Raw genomic sequence first — 23821 nt, 5'->3', positions numbered from 1 at the left:
GGGCCCTAAGGGAGACTGCTTAGGGGGAACTCTTTATGTTAAAAGCAATAGAAAGGTCAATTGTGCATTTCATTTGAAATGGAAATTTTTTTGCAATATACTTCAATTAGCAAAACGTATTACTGTTTTTCTGCGGCATACGCACATATCCTGTGAGGGCCCATGCACCAGTAATTCAAGCTCATAGAGCTAAAGATAATGTGAATTGCTTCTGTGAAGATATAATTTGTGCTATACAAGTCACATACTTTCTTAGAAGGTGTGGTGTTTGAATACTGGTACCAGCCCTCTCAGGATAAAGCAGTAATAACTTACTAAAAGCATTTTTGATAATGCAAGTATATTGCAAAAATGCTTCTATTTCACATTGAAATGCACATGCCATTTTTGACCTTTCTGTCCCTTTAACTAGATTTTTTATATTCTTTATTTGTAGTTAAGTTGTTTTATTAAAGGGATACTAAACCCAAATGTTTTCTTTCTTGCATGATTCAGATAGATCATGCAATTTTAAGCAACTTTCTCATTTACTCCTATTATCAATTTTCTTCGTTCTCTTGCTATCTTTATTTGAAGAAAAAAAAAGGCATCTAAGCTAAGGAGCCAGCCAATTTTTGGTTTCGCACCCTGGACCACACTTGTTTATTGGTGGGTGCATTTAGCCACAAATCAGCAAGCACAACCCAGGTTGTTAACCCAAAATGCGCAGGCTTCTACACTTTATTGGTTTTCAAATAAAGATAGCAAAAGAATGAGGAAAATTGATAATAGGAGTAAATTAGAAAGTTGCTAAAAATTACATGCTCTAACTGAATCATGAAAGAAAAAAAATAGGGTTCAGTGTCCCTTTAATTCTAAGGGTGGTTTTTCTAACAAATTAGAATGGCTTAGGAAAAGAAGCAAAACTTAACTACAAAATATTTTAAAATTGGGATAATTTTATTTTTAAAAAAGCTTTATTGAAGATGTAGCAAACAGTATAAACATATTACTGTGATCATACAAATGAGAAGTTCAGCGCAATTGAGACCACCCAAGAGAAGGTCACATTACAAAATTGTCTACGAAAACAATATATAACCATAAAATAACAGAAACATCATAAGATAAACAGAGTGCAATGTTATTCTCGCAGGAAGGCATATAAATATCATCTGTAGAGGAGTTGAAATGTTTCACTTGATCTAAAGTGGTTGTGAATGCGGAGAGAATTCTAAGGAAGGAGAAGTGTGGTCATGTTGATGGTGATGCTTGATTTAAAAATTTGTCCCAGAGGAAACAGATTGATAGTCATTCAGACGTTTACTGTGTGTGTATTTTCCAGCTGTAGGGAGTGGGAAGTTATCTCTCTCCAAGTGTTAATTGATGGGAGGTGCAGTGATTTCCAATTTTTTGGGATAAGTCTTTTTGCCGAGTTGACCATAATGGTCAGCAGTGTGAGTCTCAATTTACACTTAATCTTAGTGAATTTATTGAAAAGGAAAAACTAAATGTTTAGGTCTAGGGTAATTCAGAGTGTCTTTTCTATTTAGGCCTTGATCGCTAACCAGTAGGATTGAGCAATGGGGCAGGTCCACCAAAAGTGAGTGGGGGTACCTTCTATGTTGCAGCCTCTCCAACAGGTTGGGGAGGTTGTGGGAAAAATTATATGTAGACGGGAAGGAGTGTAATACCATCGGCATAAGAATTTAACATTCATCTCTAGTGTGTATATAGAAGATGAGGATTTGGTCCTGGAGAAGATATGTTGCCATGTTTTTTTTGAGTCTGGTGTACACCTATCTCTTTTTCCCATTTGTCTGCGTAAGAAGGGAGTGAGGTGGTATAAGGTTGTATGAGTATTTGATACGAGGTTGATAGAAGACCCTTATTTAAGGTTTCTCTGATGCAGATATTTTCAAAATTAGTGTGAGTTGGGTTGTGTGCGGGTTTCTCATGAGGAAATCTGATATCTGGGTGTAGCGAAACCAAGTTTCATATGCGGGGCCTAAATGAGGGATAATCTCGATTTGGAATTGCCGTTGTCTATGAGGACATGGCAAGGGATAGATTTGATTATATGAGGTTGCAGTATTGCTTGCTCTGGCTGTTGGAAGGGGAAATCTAAATTTTCTGAGATGGGGGTCAGGGGGGAGGGTATTGTTGATATGTAACTATGTTTTTTGATTAATTTATCCCATAAGTGAAAAGTTTCTGTAATTATTAGTGAAAGATGGGTGGTGGGTAGGTTCCTCGATTTCGGGGAGAGCCAGCACTTGCTCCTAAAATGGTTTGTGCTGGACAGATGGTGTTCTAAAAGAACCCATTCTTTGTGTGATGAGTGTCTGCACCAGTTGATGATTCTGGTAAGAAAAGTGGCCAATCTGTACTGCTGCAGGTCTGGGATTCCCAAGCCTCCTAGGTCTTTCGGGCGATAAAGAGTTGCAGTTGCGATTCGGGGTCGTTTATACTGCCAGATATATTTCGTGATCAGTTTTTGTAGATTATGCATTAGTGACAACGGTAAAGGGATGGGGAGGGTCTGGAAGATATACAGTATCTTGGGAAGAAGGATCATTTTGAAAGCATTGATCCTGCCTACCAATGACAAGGGTTTGTTACTCCGAGAGCGTAGAAGAGCTTGTGTTGTTGTGGTTATGGCTTTAAAATTTGCGTCTATTAATATGGTCTAGTAAGGAGATATGTGTATTCCTAAATATTTGATAGTTGCTGCGTGCGAAAAGGAACCTGTGTTTGTATTGTTTTCAATTCGTCCGTCTGAAGTTCCGATGGGAAGAAGTTCTGATTTGGAAATATTTATTTTTAAATCGGAGAAAGAACCATAGGTATGGAGGGTGTGGAGGAGAGGGGGAATCAAGGAGACTGGTTGTGTAAGTGTTAAGAAAATGTAGTCCACGTATAAAGAAGTTTCATATTCATAGTGGTCGAATTTGAAACCCTGGATAGCAGAATTATTCCGGATATGGGAGGCCAAGACATCCATGGCAAGGATAAATAGTATTGGAGAGGGGGCAGCCCTGTCTTGTACCGTTAGAGATCTGAAATGGGGAAGATAGTGTATCGTTTAGTTTGACTTTGGCTATTGGTTGATTTTATAGTGAAATTTTTTTCCCTATGAAGGTCTGGTTTCCCTGGCTTGGGGATGACTACTACATGTGGCTCTAGCATGGATTGAGGTTGTTGTGAGACACTTCATTAAATAGGTGTGTGAGATGCAGTGCAAGTGCTGATGAGAATGTGTAGTAGTACTTGCCTGACAGTCCATCAGGGCATGGACTTTTCCCATTATTTAATGATTTAATGGCTGCAAGCAGCTCATGATTTGAAATAGGTTTGTTAAGGTCTTTAAGCTGGTCAGCTGATAGTGTGTGTAATTGTGCGTTGGAAACGTATTCAGTCACGGACAACAGTGTCGATTGTGTCTGTGTGGAGGTTATAGAGGGTGGAGTAGTAGCCGTGAAAAGATTGAAGGATGTCCTTAGTAGTTTTAAAAGTGATTGAGGAGTTAGGTTGATGGATTTCGTATATGTGTGACTTTAATCTTTTCTTTTTCAGTGCCCTGGCCAGTAGTTTGCCTGATCTGTTATTTTCGTAATAGAACATACTCTTTATTTTGATGCGTAGTACTTGATATTCAATTTGTAAAAAACTATCTAGTGCGAGTCTAGCCTTATACAGGTCATTTTTTATAAGGGGGTCAAGTAGGGGATAATTTATGGTCATGGTCTAGTCTAGCAAAGGACTGTCTGTGTTCTTAAATGTTGGGCTCTGAACTTAATCAGTGCCCCGCGAAGCACACATTTGTGTGCCTCCCATAAGGTGTATTTGCTGTTGACAGAATGCTGGTTAAGAGTGAAGTATTCGGCAATGGTTTTGCTAAGTTGTGTAACTGTGTCAGAATTGTTGAGAAGGGTTTCATCAAGTCTCCATTGATATGGTGTTAGGGGTGTATTATACCAATATAGTTGGAGTTTTAAAGCGGAGTGGTCTGACCAAAATGTGGGAGAAATATCACACCTATTAACTAGGGCTAGTGCCGTTTGATTCAAAAGTATATAATCAAGACGACTGTAGGATTTGTTGGGATGAAAAAAAAAAAGTGTAGTCACGTGTATCTTGGTGAATGAAGCGGCAAGTGTCAGAGGTTAAGGTCTCTCATTCCTGTCTATAGAATGTTTGTAATTTTTTTTTATATTTTGATTTTGGGATTTGAGCTATCCTTAGAGGGGTGTAAGGGGATATTGAAATCTCCCGCTATAAAAAGGTAGGTCCTTTAGTGTTAAGGGTGTTTTTAAAGAATGCAGTTTGGTTGGTGTTCGGGGCGTATATATTTATAAGTGTGATGGGTCTGCCGTAAAGTAAGCCTACCAGGGCCAAATATCTGCCTTTGGAGTCTTTAGCGGATTGTTTAAGCGTGAAAGGGATTGGTTTATTGATAAGGATGCTAACTCCACCTCTTTTAGAACAGTTTGAACTATGGTAGTGGGTGGTAAAAATCTTACCAAAATATTTGGGCTCTTTATTACGTTTAAAGTGTGTCTCCTGGAGAAACAGGATATCCACTTGCCTTCTGGATAGATCTAGCAGGGCTTTTGATAGTTTCTGGGGTGAATTTAGACCTTTTGGATTTTGGGAAAGAAGGGTTAACTTCTGCACTGCTCGTTTGACATCGTTAGCCATCAATGTAGCGAGGGAGGTAAAGAGAAGTCTGGCAATTAAGGAAGGGGACCTCACTGTAATGCGGAGTATGTATAAGAGTGAGTGGTTTCCTGCAAATGAAAACAATACATTTAACGTACATTTCAGTAATAAAAAAAATCATGGTAAACAATAAAATATTAACGACAATACAGAACATGAAATTACCAACAAGGTAAACAAAATGAAAAGAAAGAAAAAAAACAATTTATGTAAGAACTTACCTGATAAATTCATTTCTTTCATATTAGCAAGAGTCCATGAGCTAGTGACGTATGGGATATACATTCCTACCAGGAGGGGCAAAGTTTCCCAAACCTTAAAATGCCTATAAATACACCCCTCACCACACCCACAATTCAGTTTAACGAATAGCCAAGAAGTGGGGTGATAAGAAAAGAGCGAAAGCATCAAAAAAATAAGGAATTGGAATAATTGTGCTTTATACAAAAAAATCATAACCACCACAAAAAAGGGTGGGCCTCATGGACTCTTGCTAATATGAAAGAAATGAATTTATCAGGTAAGTTCTTACATAAATTATGTTTTCTTTCATGTAATTAGCAAGAGTCCATGAGCTAGTGACGTATGGGATATAAATACCCAAGATGTGGAACTTCCACGCAAGAGTCACTAGAGAGGGAGGGATAAAATAAAGACAGCCAATTCCGCTGAAAAATTAATCCACTACCCAAATCAAAAGTTTCAATTTTAATAATGAAAAAAACTGAAATTATAAGCAGAAGAATCAAACTGAAACAGCTGCCTAAAGTACTATTCTACCAAAAACTGCTTCTAAGAAGAGAAAACATCAAAATGGTAGAATTAGTAAAAGTATGCAAAGAAGACCAAGTCATTGCTTTGCAAATTTGATCAACAGAAGCTTCATTCTTAAAAAGCCTAGGAAGTAGAAACTGACCTAGTAAAAAGAGCCGTAATCCTCTGAGACGGGGAATAATCCGACTCCAAATAAGCATAATGAATCAAAAGCTTAACCAAGATGGCAAAGAAATGGCAGAAGCCTTCTGACCTTCCTAAAACCAAAAAAAGATAACAAATAGACTAGAAGTCTGTCTGAAATCTGAGTAGCTTCAACATATTTCAAAACTCTTACCACATCCTAAAGAATGTAAGAATCTTACCAAAGAATTCTTAAGATTAGGACACAAGGAAAAGACAATAATTCCTCCACTAATGTTGTTAGAATTCACAACTTAGGTGAAAATTGAAATGAGGACAGCAATAAAACACCTTATCCTGATGAAAAATCAGAACAAGGAGATTCACAAGAAAGAACAGATAATTCAAAAACTGTTCTAGCTGAAGAGATGTCCAAAAAGAACAATACTTTCCATGAAAGTAATGAATGTCCAGAGCAAGCATATGCTCAAAATAGAAGAACCTGAAAAACCTTCAGAACCCAATTAAGACTCCAAGGAGGAGAAATTGGCTTAATGACAGGTTTGATACGAATCAAAACCTGAAAAAAGTGATAAATATCAGGAAGTAACACTGCCTTATCCTGATAAAAATTCAGAAAAGGATATTCACAAAAAAGAGCAGATAACTCAAAAACTATTCTAGTAGAAGAAATAACCAAAAGGAACAATACTTTTCCAAGAAAGTAATTTAATGTTCAGAAAATGCATAGTTTTAAACAGAGGAGCCTGTAAAGCTCTCAGCACCAAATTGAGACTCCAAAGAGGAGAGATTGAATTAATGACATGCGTGATATGGACCAAAGCCTGCACAACACAATGAATATCAGGATGATTATCTTTTCTGTAATAAAAAGAACAGAAAGAGTAGAGATTTGTCCTTAACAAAGAACTGAAGACAAAACCTTATCCAAACCAACCTGAAAAAATAATAAAATTCTATGAATTTTAAAAGAATGCCAAGAAAAGTAGGTCTTCCAGACTCAATATAAATCTTTCTAGAGACAGTTTTATGAGCCTGAAACATAGTATTAATCAATGAGTCAGAAAAACCTCTATGACTAAAAACCAAGCGTTCAATCTCCATCCCTTCAAATTTAATGATTTGAGATCCTGATGGAAAAAAATGGCCTTGAGAAAGAAAAGGTCTGGTTTAAACGGAGGTGTCCAACGTTGGCAACTGGCCATCCGAATGAGATTCGTATACCAAAAACCTGAGAGGCCATGCTGGAACTACCAGCATAACAAATAAATACTCCATAAGAATTCTGGAAGAAGAACTAGAGGCGGAAAGAAATAGGCAAAAAGATAATTCCAAAGAAATGTCAATGCATACACTACTTCCGCCTGAAGATTCCCGGACCTTAATAGGCCCCTGGGAAGTTCTTTATTCAGATGAGATGAAAAACATATCTGGGTAAGAGAGACCATTCTCCCGGAGGAAAAGCTGGATTAACAGAGATAATCCGCTTCCCAAATATCTATACCTGGGAAAAAAACCACAGAATTTAGATAGGAGCTGGATTTAGCCCAAGCTAATATCCGAGACACTTCTGTCACAACCTAAGGACTGATAGTCCTACTCTGATGATTGACATACACCATAGTAGTGATATTGTTTGAAAAACATTAAACGTCTCTTCTTCAAAAAGAAACTAACTGAAAAATTCGGAGAAAACACGGAGTTCTAAAATATCAAATGGTAATCTCGCCTCCTGAGATTTCCAAACCCCTTGTGCTGACAGAGATCCTCAGACAGCCTCCCAACCAAAAAGACTCGCATCTGTAGAGATCATGGTCCAGGTTGAAAGAAACGAAGAGACCTGTAGAACTAAATGATGGTGATCTTAACCATCAAATCAAGACAAATATTAGGATTCGAAGATTTAAAATGTGAAATCCTAGAATCCCTGCACCATAATTCAGCATAAAAGACTGGAAAGGTTCTTTCTATTGAAAATGAGCAAAGGGAATTAAATCCAATGCTGTGGCCATAAGACCTAAAACTTCTATGCATATATAGCAACTGAAGGAAATAATAGAGACTAAAGGTACCGACAAACGGAACACAATAAAATTGTCCCTTGTCTGATAGAGACAAAGACAGTGACACAAACTATCTGGAAACCTAAAAAAGGTGACCCTTGTGTGAGGAATCAAGAGCTTTTGAAAAAAAGATCCTCTAACTATGTCCTGAAGAGCAAGTGAATCATATGAGATTCCGCATCCTCAGAAAATAATCTGAATGAAAACAGAAAAATGAAAATATGCATTTATTGTATCTAATGAAAACAAATAATGCTATCAGTGACCATAAAAAGGCAGAATAGTTTGAATAAAACTCCAAAACCCATTTCCTAAAAATGGAACTGGAAGAAATACCCTAGAAGATTCCAGATCTGAGCAGCGGTTGAACCCCATGGGTGCCCAGCCATGCTTCAACAGTACCCAAAAACACTTAGAGAGTGTTAGCCTTACTGGAATAAAATCAATGAAATTTGGACTGAATAGAACCAAATAAATTTCAAAGAAGTCTTAACCTGCCCCTTGCCAGCCAAGCTGGAATACGGCACGTACATCGCAATATTAGGGAGCTGATTTTGAACTGAAAAATTTCCAATTATAAACATGTTACTTGGGAAAGAATTCAGGAATTCGTTCCTTAATAAGAACAACCAAACTAGTATAAGCTTAAAGTTTAGTCTTAGAACTCAATCTTGAAGCCCAGAGTAACAGTTAAGAATTGAATCCAATTATAAAACAAATAATTGATTATCTTAGAACAAAAGAAATATGGATTTTTATTTTTATTTTTTAAATCACAAAATTCTTCTAGCTAAAATAGCTAAAGACATAGATTAACCCTCATTTGCGAAAATATTCAATAAAATGAAGACACAAATGAAATTATTAGCATGATAGTCCAGTTAAAGGAACAGTCAATACAGTGGACTTGCATAATCAATAAATGCAAAACAACAAGACAAATGCAACAGCACCTAGTCTAGTAAATGTTGTCCCTTAAGAATGCTAAAATAAATCATAATCTGATACTTGATCTTAAAGTAAACAGAACAAAAATGAAGCAATTGCAACATCCAAATAAATCACAGGACCAAGAAAAGTACCTGAAACTAAATAATTTTCCATAAATAAGATACAACCATCTAAAGGAAAATAAATACTATTTTGCTATAGAAACAATAGCATAATTAGTAGGAGTAGAGATAGCCCCAATAAATTGGAGAACCCTCCAAATTGAATTTAACTGCTGGCAAAAGAATATAGTTTAAAACCTTTTAAGAAGGAATAAAAGAAAATTCTCAGCCTATTCCATTCCCTAGTATGAGGAATTGGAAAGAAAACTTATGAAAAAAATAGAAGAATAAATAAGCAGAAATAGTGTCAGATAGTCTTAAAGAACTAGTTACCTTAATATCCAAAATAATCAACACCTTTTCAACAAAAAACAAATGTACATTAATAAAAAAATAATAAAAAAGTAGATTTGTTAGTGTCAATATCTGATGAAGAAAATTCTGAAAGAGAAAAAACATCATCAGAGAAGGATAAAACAGTATGTTGTTGGTCATTTGAAACTTCAATAATTAAAAAAAGAAGTGAAAAAGACCTAAAATTTTTATTAGAAGGCACGAAGTCAGACAAAGCCTTTAAAATAGAATCAGAAAAATATTCTTATAAATCTTCTAAATATTTCTTGTACATAAGATGTAAGAATGGCAATATATAAAGCATAAATACTAATGGATTCTGCATGTAAAAGTATATCATAATAACTTATTACAAACCATAGCTAAAGATAAACATTTATAACATTTAAAATAAATTAACTTAGCTTTGGTAGAACTGAACTCAGTTAAGCGTTTTTCCAGAAGTAGCTTTAGATCCAGGGTCAATCTGAGACATCTTGCAATATGTAATAGAAAAAACAACATATAAAGCAAAATTGATCAAATTCCTTAAATGACAGTTTCAGGAATGGGAAAAAAAATGCCAATGAACAAGCTTCTAGCAACCAGAAGAAATAAACAATGAGACTTAAATAATGTGGAGACAAAAAAAGACGCCCATATTTTTTAACGCCAAAAAAGACGCCCACACTATTTGGCGCCAAAAAGGACGCCACATCCGGAAACGCCGACATCTTTGGTGCAAAAAAACGTCAAAAAACATAATTTATGTAAGAACTTACCTGATAAATTCATTTCTTTCATATTAGCAAGAGTCCATGAGCTAGTGACGTATGGGATATACATTCCTACCAGGAGGGGGCAAAGTTTCCCAAACCTCAAAATGCCTATAAATACACCACTCACCACACCCACAATTCAGTTTAACGAATAGCCAAGAAGTGGGGTGATAAAAAAGTGCGAAAGCATATAAAATAAGGAATTGGAATAATTGTGCTTTATACAAAATCAAAACCACCACAAAAAAAGGGCGGGCCTCATGGACTCTTGCTAATATGAAAGAAATGAATTTATCAGGTAAGTTCTTACATAAATTATGTTTTCTTTCATGTAATTAGCAAGAGTCCATGAGCTAGTGATGTATGGGATAATGACTACCCAAGATGTGGATCTTTCCACACAAGAGTCACTAGAGAGGGAGGGATAAAATAAAGACAGCCAATTCCTGCTGAAAATAATCCACACCCAAAATAAAGTTTAACGAAAAACATAAGCAGAAGATTCAAACTGAAACCGCTGCCTGAAGTACTTTTCTACCAAAAACTGCTTCAGAAGAAGAAAATACATCAAAATGGTAGAATTTAGTAAAAGTATGCAAAGAGGACCAAGTTGCTGCTTTGCAAATCTGGTCAACCGAAGCTTCATTCCTAAACGCCCAGGAAGTAGAAACTGACCTAGTAGAATGAGCTGTAATTCTCTGAGGCGGAGTTTTACCCGACTCAACATAGGCAAGATGAATTAAAGATTTCAACCAAGATGCCAAAGAAATGGCAGAAGCTTTCTGGCCTTTTCTAGAACCGGAAAAGATAACAAATAGACTAGAAGTCTTACGGAAAGATTTCGTAGCTTCAACATAATATTTCAAAGCTCTAACAACATCCAAAGAATGCAACGATTTCTCCTTAGAATTCTTAGGATTAGGACATAATGTAGGAACCACAATTTCTCTACTAATGTTGTTGGAATTCACAACTTTAGGTAAAAATTCAAAAGAAGTTCGCAACACCGCCTTATCCTGATGAAAAATCAGAAAAGGAGACTCACAAGAAAGAGCAGATAATTCAGAAACTCTTCTGGCAGAAGAGATGGCCAAAAGGAACAAAACTTTCCAAGAAAGTAATTTAATGTCCAATGAATGCATAGGTTCAAACGGAGGAGCTTGAAGAGCTCCCAGAACCAAATTCAAACTCCAAGGAGGAGAAATTGACTTAATGACAGGTTTTATACGAACCAAAGCTTGTACAAAACAATGAATATCAGGAAGAATAGCAATCTTTCTGTGAAAAAGAACAGAAAGAGCAGAGATTTGACCTTTCAAAGAACTTGCGGACAAACCCTTATCTAAACCATCCTGAAGAAACTGTAAAATTCTCGGTATTCTAAAAGAATGCCAGGAAAAATGATGAGAAAGACACCAAGAAATATAAGTCTTCCAGACTCTATAATATATCTCTCGAGATACAGATTTACGAGCCTGTAACATAGTATTAATCACAGTCAGAGAAACCTCTTTGACCAAGAATCAAGCGTTCAATCTCCATACCTTTAAATTTAAGGATTTCAGATCCTGATGGAAAAAAGGACCTTGTGACAGAAGGTCTGGTCTTAACGGAAGAGTCCACAGTTGGCAAGAGGCCATCCGGACAAGATCCGCATACCAAAACCTGTGAGGCCATGCCGGAGCTACCAGCAGAACAAACGAGCATTCCTTCAGAATCTTGGAGATTACTCTTGGAAGAAGAACTAGAGGCGGAAAGATATAGGCAGGATGATACTTCCAAGGAAGTGATAATGCATCCACTGCCTCCGCCTGAGGATCCCGGGATCTGGACAGATACCTGGGAAGTTTCTTGTTTAGATGGGACGCCATCAGATCTATTTCTGGAAGTTCCCACATTAGAACAATCTGAAGAAATACCTCTGGGTGAAGAGACCATTCGCCCGGATGCAACGTTTGGCGACTGAGATAATCCGCTTCCCAATTGTCTACACCTGGGATATGAACCGCAGAGATTAGACAGGAGCTGGATTCCGCCCAAACCAAAATTCGAGATACTTCTTTCATAGCCAGAGGACTGTGAGTCCCTCCTTGATGATTGATGTATGCCACAGTTGTGACATTGTCTGTCAGAAAACAAATGAACGATTCTCTCTTCAGAAGAGGCCAAAACTGAAGAGCTCTGAAAATTGCACGGAGTTCCAAAATATTGATCGGTAATCTCACCTCCTGAGATTCCCAAACTCCTTGTGCCGTCAGAGATCCCCACACAGCTCCCCAACCTGTGAGACATGCATCTATTGAAATTACAGTCCAGGTCGGAAGCACAAAAGAAGCCCCCTGAATTAAACGATGGTGATCTGTCCACCATGTTAGAGAGTGTCGAACAATCGGTTTTAAAGATATTAATTGAGATATCTTCGTGTAATCCTTGCACCATTGCTTCAGCATACAGAGCTGAAGAGGTCGCATGTGAAAACGAGCAAAGGGGATCGCGTCCGATGCAGCAGTCATAAGACCTAGAATTTCCATGCATAAGGCTACCGAAGGGAATGATTGTGACTGAAGGTTTCGACAAGCTGCAATCAATTTTAGACGTCTCTTGTCTGTTAAAGACAGAGTCATGGACACTGAATCCATCTGGAAACCCAGAAAGGTTACCCTTGTCTGAGGAATCAAAGAACTTTTTGGTAAATTGATCCTCCAACCATGATCTTGAAGAAACAACACAAGTCGATTCGTATGAGATTCTGCTAAATGTAAAGACTGAGCAAGTACCAAGATAAACTGAATTGTGGGTGTGGTGAGGGGTGTATTTATAGGCATTTTGAGGTTTGGGAAACTTTGCCCCTCCTGGTAGGAATGTATATCCCATACGTCACTAGCTCATGGACTCTTGCTAATTACATGAAAGAAAAATGACACACATACAAACAACTTCCGGTGACAAGTATGACGCCGGAAATGACTAAGAAATTTTTTGCGCCAAAAAAGTCCGCTCCAAGAATGACGCAATGAAATGAAGCATTTTCAGCCCCCGTGAGCCTAACAGCCCACAGGAAAAAAAGTCAAATTTTAAAGGTAAGAAAAATTTAAAGGGCCACTGTAAGTAAATATTTTCTATGCATGTTACTAACTAACTACCCCAAATACGCTTTTTATCAATAGCATTTCATTAACATATCTCTACCGTATATCAGAAATCTTGTCTGCAAATTTAATTGTTTTCCAAACCCACTTTGTGGGTATCCTTTGCTCTGTACCAATCCGTTTACAATACCTAGGTTTCAAAATGGCGCTTTAAACACAAAGTTATTGGTTTAAGTATTTTGAACATGCAGTGCTGAAAATAGTGGGCAGGATAACGTGACATCATCAGCGAATAAAAGATATAACTTTTAGAACGTTATGAAACTTCGTTTTGGAGAAAATATAGGTCAGTAGGTTTTAATTAATGTTTATTAACTTTAATATGTTAGTTGTTTAGCTTAAAAAGTATAACAGAAAGTAATCCTTTAATATTCAAATGCATTATCCCAAATAATGAAACTGACTGTCTGAAAATAAGGAATGTTGAACATCCTGAATCAAGGCAAATAAATGTTTAAACACATATATTTAGAACTTTATATAAAAAGTGCCCAACCATAGCTTAGAGTGTCACAGAAAATAAGACTTACTTACCCCAGGACACTCATCTACATGTAGTAGAAAGCCAAACCAGTACTGAAACGAGAATCAGTAGAGGAAATGGTATATATAAGAGTATATCGTCGATCTGGAAAGGGAGGTAAGAGATGAATCTCTACGACCGATAACAGAGAACCTATGAAATAGACCCCGTAGAAGGAGATCATTGAATTCAAATAGGCAATACTCTCTTCACATCCCTCTGACATTCACTGCACGCTGAGAGGAAAACCGGGCTCCAGCCTGCTGCGGAGTGCATATCAACGAAGAATCTAGCACAAACTTACTTCACCACCTCCACGGGAGGCAAAGTTTGTAAAACTGAATTGTGGGTGTGGTGAGGGGTGTATTTATAGGCATTTTAAGGTTTGGGAAACTTTGCCCCTCCTGGTAGGAATGTATATCCCATACGTCACTAGCTCATGGACTCTTGCTAATTACATGAAAGAAACCTCTCTTCCTATTATAGGGCATAAATGAGAGTAGGTAGGGGGTATGACCACTTCTAGCCCTATAATATATAGATCTAGTGATATTGGTAGAGCAGAACATCCTGGCCAAGGGGAGTTTAGGATGGGAGGGGTAGGGGGATAGAGGGAATGGAAGGGTGGGAAGGTTGGAACGGGGGGGGGGGGGGGGAGAAGGGAGATTGGGAGTTATTGTACGGGGGTGTAAGTAAATACAGAGACCTGTAAAATGCAAAAGTGTTACAAACACATGGTACATTACTTGCCCGATCTTGCGGGGAACTTAGGACTTTTTAAAAAAAAAATTTTTTTAAAGTATGTCTTGCATAAAGTAAGACACTGTACCGAAAGTACAAAAAAAAAACCAAAATTATTCAAATATTTCTAACATGCAGAAGTATGAGTTGTTTAATTTAAAGTGAAAAATTAAACTACATTTTTGAAATGCCCTTTTAGATGAAAAAAAAAACGACTACATTCCCCCTTTAAGAATAAAGCAATCTTCCAAACATACCTTAATATCTGCAAGAAGTGATGTTACCTCTGCATTGTCCCCTGAGTCCTCTTTACTTTTCTTCTGCCTAGACTACAAGCAGATAAGAAAATAAGTAATTGTAAACAGTATCTAAATAATTATCAGGATTGGCGATGAGCAATTCACTTCATGCAATAAGCTGTATGAATAAACCTAGTGGCCTCAATAGTACCATACAGAATTAGACGGAAGACTCCCTCTTTCTAATCATAACCCACTCTAATACATGCACACACACGTCCAGAGTTTAAAAGGACGTTGTACAGTAAAATGTTCTCTCTCTGGTTTAATGTGATACATTTTACTTAGTGGGGTAATAAACTGTTTACAAAAAAAACAAAACTTCTTTCCCTTTATTTTTTCATTTGATATATGGGGAATTTATTTTTATTTATTGTACGTATACATGAGTGCATCTATCCAGTGACACAAAACATAACTGATGGATTGGATGCTTAGGGGTAAACTTTATTCTTTCTTTACCCCTTTCCCGCTGTTAGAATGTTCCAAGCCGTCCTAATTTCGCTGGGCTTTAGTGCCCTTAAGACAGCATAGAACATCCTAGCCGTTTGGTTATTCTGAAGCCTCTGCAGCTTTCTAAATGGGATTGCGGGCTGGAGGGCGTGCCTAGCATCATAAGCAATCCCCCCTGACCCGATCCTTTAATTGAAAGCACATGATCCCATGAATGATCACGTGATTTAACCTTTTACTTATTTGTTTACATCGGAACCTTGTGAGTGCCGTCCTCTACCTGTTATATTCAACCGTTGGCAACCTGGTCCATAGTACAGTGTTACCCTCCTGTGGTCATCTGCCTGGGTGCAATCATGCAATGAATATTCCTGAACAAACGGATGCACTCTCAGGTCTTTTAGTGAAGAAAAATTAATCTTTAATGGAACGTTTTCAGGGACTGATGATGGGGAGGAAGTCCCTGAAAACATTCCATTAAAGATTGTTAAGTTTTCTTCACTAGGGCCTAGATTTGGAGTTTGGCGGTAGCCGTGAAAACCAGCGTTAGAGGCTCCTAACGCTGGTTTTAGGCAACCTCCGGTATTTGGAGTCACTCAAAAAAGGGTCTAACGCTCACTTTTCAGCAGCGACTTTTCCATACCGCAGATCCCCTTACGTCAATTGCGTATCCTATCTTTTCAATGGGATTTTTCTAACTCCGGTATTTAGAGTCGTGTCTGAAGTGAGCGTTAGAATTCTAACGACAAAACTCCAGCCGCAGAAAAAAGTCAGTAGTTAAGAGCTTTCTGGGCTAACGCCGGTTTATAAAGCTCTTAACTACTGTACTCTAAAGTACACTAACACCCATAAACTACCTATGTACCCCTAAACCGAGGTCCCCCCACATCGCCGCAACTCGATTAAATTTTTTTAACCCCTAATCTGCCGACCGCCACCTACGTTATCCTTATGTACCACTAATCTGCTGCCCCTAACACCGCCGACCCCTATATTATATTTATTAACCCCTAATCTGCCCCCCACAACGTCGCCGCCAGCTATCTACACTTATTAACCCCTAATCTGCCGTCCGCACGCCGCCGCCAGCTACATTATCCCTATGTACCCCTAATCTGCTGCCCTAACATCGCTGACCCCTATATTATATTTATTAACCCCTAACCTGCCCCCCACAACGTCGCCGCCACCTACCTACAATAATTAACCCCTAATCTGCCGACCGCAAAGAGCCGCCAGCTACATTATAGCTATGTACCCCTAATCTGCTGCCCCTAACACCGCCGACCCCTATATTATATTTATTAACCCCTAACCTGCCCTCCCTAACATCGCCGACACCTAACTTCAATTATTAACCCCTAATCTGCCGACCGAATCTCGCCGCTATTCTAATAAATGTATTAACCCCTAAAGCTAAGTCTAACCCTAACACTAACACCCCCCTAAGTTAAATATAATTTAAATCTAACGAAATTAATTAACTCTTATTAAATAAATTATTCCTATTTAAAGCTAAATACTTACCTGTAAAATAAATCCTAATATAGCTACAACATAAATTATAATTATATTATAGCTATTTTAGGATTAATATTTATTTTACAGGTAACTTTGTATTTATTTTAACCAGGTACAATAGCTATTAAATAGTTAAGAACTATTTAATAGCTAAAATAGTTAAAATAATTACAAATTTACCTGTAAAATAAATACTAACCTAAGTTACAATTAAACCTAACACTACACTATCAATAAATAAATTAAATACAATACCTACAAATAACTACAATGAAATAAACTAAAGTACAAAAAATAAAAAAGAACCAAGTTACAAAAAATAAAAAAATATTTACAAACATAAGAAAAATATTACAATTTTAAACTAATTACACCTACTCTAAGCCCCCTAATAAAATAACAAAGCCCCCCAAAATAAAAAAATGCCCTACCCTATTCTAAATTACTAAAGTTCAAAGCTCTTTTACCTTACCAGCCCTGAAAAGGGCCCTTTGCGGGGCATGCCCCAAGAAGTTCAGCTCTTTTGCCTGTAAAAATAAAAACACACAATACCCCCCCCCAACATTACAACCCACCACCCACATACCCCTAATCTAACCCAAACCCCCCTTAAATAAACCTAAAACTAAGCCCCTGAAGATCATCCTACCTTGTCTTCACCATACCAGGTTCACCGATCCATCCTGGCTCCAAAATCTTCATCCAACCCAAGCGGGGGCTGGCGATCCATCTTCCGGCGGCTGAAGAGGTCCAGAAGAGGGTCCAAAGTCTTCATCCTATCCGGGAAGAAGAGTAGATCCGGACCGGCAACCATCATCTTCCAAGCGGCATCTTCTATCTTCATCCAATGAGGACCGGCTCCATCCTGAAGACCTCCACCGCGGACCCATCTTCATCCGGCGACGTCCAACTGAAGAATGACGGTTCCTTTAAGGGACGTCATCCAAGATGGCGTCCCTCGAATTCCGATTGGCTGATAGGATTCTATTAGCCAATCGGAATTAAGGTAGGAATATTCAGATTGAGCTCGCATTCTATTAGCTGATCCAATCTGATTGGCTGATTGGATCAGCCAATTGGAATTCGAGGGACGCCATCTTGGATGACGTCCCTTAAAGGAACCGTCATTCTTCAGTTGGACGTCGCCGGATGAAGATGGGTCCACGGTGGAGGTCTTCAGGATGGAGCCGGTCCTCATCGGATGAAGATAGAAGATGCCGCTTGGAAGATGATGGTTGCCGGTCCGGATCTACTCTTCTTCCCGGATAGGATGAAGACTTTGGACCCTCTTCTGGACTTCTTCAGTGGATGTCTAGCCCCCGCTTGGGTTGGATGAAGATATCGGAGCCAGGACGGATCGGTGTGATACCCGGTGAGGTGAAGACAAGGTAGGATGATCTTCAGGGGCTTAGTGTTAGGTTTATTTAAGGGGGGTTTGGGTTAGATTAGGGGTATGTGGGTGGTGGGTTGTAATGTTGGGGGGGGGGGTATTGTATGTTTTTTTTTTTACAGGCAAAAGAGCTGAACTTCTTGGGGCATGCCCCGCAAAGGGCCCTGTTCAGGGCTGGTAAGGTAAAAGAGCTTTGAACTTTAGAAATTTAGAATAGGGTAGGGCATTTTTTATTTTGGGGGGCTTTGTTATTTTATTAGGGGGCTTAGAGTAGGTGTAATTATTTTAAAATTGTTGTAAGATTTTCCTTATGTTTGAAAATATTTTTTTATTTTTTACAACTTAGTTCTTTTTTATTTTTTGTACTTTAGTTAGTTTATTTCATTGTAGTTATTTGTAGATATTGTATTTAATTAATTTATTGATAGTGTAGTGTTAGGTTTAATTGTAACTTAGGTTAGGATTTATTTTACAGGTAATTTTGTTATTATTTTAACTAGGTAACTATTAAATAGTTCTTAACTATTTAATAGCTATTGTACCTGGTTAAAATAATTACAAAGTTACCTGTAAAATAAATATTAATCCTAAAATAGCTATAATATAATTATAATTTATATTGTAGCTATATTAGGATTTATTTTACAGGTAAGTATTTAGCTTTAAATAGGAATAATTTATTTAATAAGAGATAATTAATTTCGTTAGATGTAAATTATATTTAACTTAGGGGGGTGTTAGTGTTAGGGTTAGACTTAGCTTTAGGGGTTAATACATTTATTAGAATAGCGGTGAGCTCCAGTCGGCAGATTAGGGGTTAATAATTGAAGTTAGGTGTCGGCGATGTTAGGGAGGGCAGATTAGGGGTTAATACTATTTATTATAGGGTTAGTGAGGCGGATTAAGGGTTAATAACTTTATTATAGTAGCGCTCAGGTCCGCTCGGCAGATTAGGGGTTAATAAGTGTAGGCAGGTGGAGGCGACGTTGTGGGGGGCAAATTAGGGGTTAATAAATATAATATAGGGGTCGGCGATGTTAGGGCAGCAGATTAGGGGTACATAGGGATAAAGTAAGTAGCGGCGGTTTACGGAGCGGCAGATTAGGGGTTAATAATAATATACAGGTGTCAGCGATAGCGGGGGCAGCAGATTAGGGGTTAATAAGTGTAAGGCTAGGGGTGTTTAGACTTGGGGTACATGTGAGGGTGTTAGGTGCAGACGTAGGAAGTGTTTCCGCATAGCAAACAATGGGGCTGCGTTAGGAGCTGAACGCGGCTTTTTTGCAGGTGTTAGGTTTTTTTCAGCTCAAACAGCCCCATTGTTTCCTATGGGGGAATCGTGCACGAGCACGTTTTTGAGGCTGGCCGCGTCCGTAAGCAACTCTGGTATCGAGAGTTGAAGCTGCGTTAAATATGCTCTACGCTCCTTTTTTGGAGCCTAACGCAGCCTTTATGTGGACTCTCAATACCAGAGTTATTTTTATGGTGCGGCCAGAAAAAAAGCTGGCGTTAGCTTTTCGGGTCGTTACCGACAAAACTCTAAATCTAGCCGTAAAAGACCTGAGAGTGCATCCGTTTGTTCAGAGATAGAGATATATATAGATATATATATAACATAATTTATGTAAGAACTTACCTGATAAATTCATTTCTTTCATATTAACAAGAGTCCATGAGCTAGTGACGTATGGGATATACATTCCTACCAGGAGGGGCAAAGTTTCCCAAACCTTAAAATGCCTATAAATACACCCCTCACCACACCCACAAATCAGTTTAACGAATAGCCAAGAAGTGGGGTGATAAGAAAAAAAGTGCGAAGCATATAAAATAAGGAATTGGAATAATTGTGCTTTATACAAAAAAATCATAACCACCACAAAAAAGGGTGGGCCTCATGGACTCTTGTTAATATGAAAGAAATGAATTTATCAGGTAAGTTCTTACATAAATTATGTTTTCTTTCATGTAATTAACAAGAGTCCATGAGCTAGTGACGTATGGGATAATGACTACCCAAGATGTGGATCTTTCCACACAAGAGTCACTAGAGAGGGAGGGATAAAATAAAGACAGCCAATTCCTGCTGAAAATAATCCACACCCAAAATAAAGTTTAACAAAAAACATAAGCAGAAGATTCAAACCGAAACCGCTGCCTGAAGAACTTTTCTACCAAAAACTGCTTCAGAAGAAGAAAACACATCAAAATGGTAGAATTTAGTAAAAGTATGCAAAGAGGACCAAGTTGCTGCTTTGCAGATCTGGTCAACCGAAGCTTCATTCCTAAACGCCCAGGAAGTAGATACTGACCTAGTAGAATGAGCTGTAATTCTCTGAGGCGGAATTTTACCCGACTCAACATAGGCAAGATGAATTAAAGATTTCAACCAAGATGCCAAAGAAATGGCAGAAGCTTTCTGGCCTTTCCTAGAACCGGAAAAGATAACAAATAGACTAGAAGTCTTACGGAAAGATTTCGTAGCTTCAACATAATATTTCAAAGCTCTAACAACATCCAAAGAATGCAATGATTTCTCCTTAGAATTCTTAGGATTAGGACATAATGAAGGAACCACAATTTCTCTACTAATGTTGTTGGAATTCACAACTTTAGGTAAAAATTCAAAAGAAGTTCGCAACACCGCCTTATCCTGATGAAAAATCAGAAAAGGAGACTCACACGAAAGAGCAGATAATTCAGAAACTCTTCTAGCAGAAGAGATGGCCAAAAGGAACAAAACTTTCCAAGAAAGTAATTTAATGTCCAATGAATGCATAGGTTCAAATGGAGGAGCTTGAAGAGCTCCCAGAACCAAATTCAAACTCCAAGGAGGAGAAATTGACTTAATGACAGGTTTTATACGAACCAAAGCTTGTACAAAACAATGAATATCAGGAAGAATAGCAATCTTTCTGTGAAAAAGAACAGAAAGAGCGGAGATTTGTCCTTTCAAAGAACTTGCGGACAAACCCTTATCTAAACCATCCTGAAGAAACTGTAAAATTCTCGGTATTCTAAAAGAATGCCAAGAAAAATGATGAGAAAGACACCAAGAAATATAAGTCTTCCAGACTCTATAATATATCTCTCGAGATACAGATTTACGAGCCTGTAACATAGTATTAATCACGGAGTCAGAGAAACCTCTATGACCAAGAATCAAGCGTTCAATCTCCATACCTTTAAATTTAAGGATTTCAGATCCGGATGGAAAAAAGGACCTTGTGACAGAAGGTCTGGTCTTAACGGAAGAGTCCATGGTTGGCAAGATGCCATCCGGACAAGATCCGCATACCAAAACCTGTGAGGCCATGCCGGAGCTATTAGCAGAACAAACGAGCATTCCCTCAGAATCTTGGAGATTACTCTTGGAAGAAGAACTAGAGGCGGAAAGATATAGGCAGGATGATACTTCCAAGGAAGTGATAATGCATCCACTGCCTCCGCCTGAGGATCCCGGGATCTGGACAGATACCTGGGAAGTTTCTTGTTTAGATGAGAGGCCATCAGATCTATCTCTGGGAGCCCCCACATTTGAACAATCTGAAGAAATACCTCTGGGTGAAGAGACCATTCGCCCGGATGCAACGTTTGGCGACTGAGATAATCCGCTTCCCAATTGTCTACACCTGGGATATGAACCGCAGAGATTAGACAGGAGCTGGATTCTGCCCAAACCAAAATTCGAGATACTTCTTTCATAGCCAGAGGACTGTGAGTCCCTCCTTGATGATTGATGTATGCCACAGTTGTGACATTGTCTGTCTGAAAACAAATGAACGATTCTCTCTTCAGAAGAGGCCAAAACTGAAGAGCTCTGAAAACTGCACGGAGTTCCAAGATATTGATCGGTAATCTCACCTCCTGAGATTCCCAAACTCCTTGTGCCGTCAGAGATCCCCACACAGCTCCCCAACCTGTGAGACTTGCATCTGTTGAAATTACAGTCCAGGTCGGAAGAACAAAAGAAGCCCCCTGAATTAAACGAAGGTGATCTGTCCACCACGTTAGAGAGTGCCGAACAATCGGTTTTAAAGATATTAATTGATATATCTTCGTGTAATCCCTGCACCATTGGTTCAGCATACAGAGCTGAAGAGGTCGCATGTGAAAACGAGCAAAGGGGATCGCGTCCGATGCAGCAGTCATAAGACCTAGAATTTCCATGCATAAGGCTACCGAAGGGAATGATTGAGACTGAAGGTTTCGACAGGCTGTAATCAATTTTAGACGTCTCTTGTCTGTTAAAGACAGAGTCATGGACACTGAATCTATCTGGAAACCCAGAAAGGTTACCCTTGTTTGAGGAATCAAAGAACTTTTTGGTAAATTGATCCTCCAACCATGATCTTGAAGAAACAACACAAGTCGATTCGTATGAGACTCTGCTAAATGTAAAGACTGAGCAAGTACCAAGATATCGTCCAAATAAGGAAATACCACAATACCCTGTTCTCTGATTACAGACAGAAGGGCACCGAGAATCTTTGTGAAAATTCTTGGAGCTGTAGCAAGGCCAAACGGTAGAGCCACAAATTGGTAATGCTTGTCTAGAAAAGAGAATCTCAGGAACTGATAATGATCTGGATGAATCGGAATATGCAGATATGCATCCTGTAAATCTATTGTGGACATATAATTCCCTTGCTGAACAAAAGGCAATATAGTCCTTACAGTTACCATCTTGAACGTTGGTATCCTTACATAACGATTCAATAATTTTAGATCCAGAACTGGTCTGAAGGAATTCTCCTTCTTTGGTACAATGAAGAGATTTGAATAAAACCCCATCCCCTGTTCCGGAACTGGAACTGGCATAATTACTCCAGCCAACTCTAGATCTGAAACACAATTCAGAAATGCTTGAGCTTTCACTGGATTTACTGGGACATGGGAAAGAAAAAATCTCTTTGCAGGAGGTCTCATCTTGAAACCAATTCTGTACCCTTCTGAAACAATGTTCTGAATCCAAAGATTGTGAACAGAATTGATCCAAATTTCTTTGAAAAAACGTAACCTGCCCCCTACCAGCTGAACTGGAATGAGGGCCGTACCTTCATGTGAACTTAGAAGCAGGCTTTGCCTTTCTAGCAGGCTTGGATTTATTCCAGACTGGAGATGGTTTCCAAACTGAAACTGCTCCTGAGGACGAAGGATCAGGCTTTTGTTCTTTGTTGAAACGAAAGGAACGAAAACGATTGTTAGCCCTGTTTTTACCTTTAGACTTTTTATCCTGTGGTAAAAAAGTTCCTTTCCCACCAGTAACAGTTGAAATAATAGAATCCAACTGAGAACCAAATAATTTGTTTCCCTGGAAAGAAATGGAAAGTAGAGTTGATTTAGAAGCCATATCAGCATTCCAGGTCTTAAGCCATAAAGCTCTTCTGGCTAAGATAGCCAGAGACATAAACCTAACATCAACTCTAATAATATCAAAAATGGCATCACAGATGAAATTATTAGCATGCTGGAGAAGAATAATAATATCATGAGAATCACGATTTGTTACTTGTTGCGCTAGAGTTTCCAACCAAAAAGTTGAAGCTGCAGCAACATCAGCCAATGATATAGCAGGTCTAAGAAGATTACCTGAACATAGATAAGCTTTTCTTAGAAAAGATTCAATTTTTCTATCTAAAGGATCCTTAAACGAGGTACCATCTGACGTAGGAATGGTAGTACGTTTAGCAAGGGTAGAAATAGCCCCATCAACTTTAGGGATTTTGTCCCAAAATTCTAACCTGTCAGGCGGAACAGGATATAATTGCTTAAAACGTTTAGAAGGAGTAAATGAATTACCCAATTTATCCCATTCCTTAGAAATTACTGCAGAAATAGCATTAGGAACAGGAAAGACTTCTGGAATAACCGCAGGAGCTTTAAAAACCTTATCCAA

The 23821-nt window shown here is 38.3% G+C and overlaps 1 protein-coding gene across 2 annotated transcripts in view; it reads right to left on the bottom strand.

The window, feature by feature from the left end:
- Positions 1 to 23821, bottom strand: part of NOL11 (nucleolar protein 11) — a 113827-nt gene that overhangs the window by 57066 nt on the left and 32940 nt on the right. For both annotated transcript variants that reach the window (XM_053707944.1, XM_053707952.1), the window contains exon 11: positions 14517 to 14588. In XM_053707944.1, coding sequence (XP_053563919.1) covers positions 14517 to 14588 — 72 coding nt within the window. The remainder of the gene's footprint in view (positions 1 to 14516; positions 14589 to 23821) is intronic.

The sequence above is a fragment of the Bombina bombina genome, chromosome 1, assembly GCF_027579735.1.
Source record: "Bombina bombina isolate aBomBom1 chromosome 1, aBomBom1.pri, whole genome shotgun sequence".
NCBI lineage: Eukaryota > Metazoa > Chordata > Amphibia > Anura > Bombinatoridae > Bombina > Bombina bombina.
The sequence above is the reverse complement of the archived record's forward strand: the minus strand, read 5'-3'. Positions and strand labels throughout refer to the sequence as shown.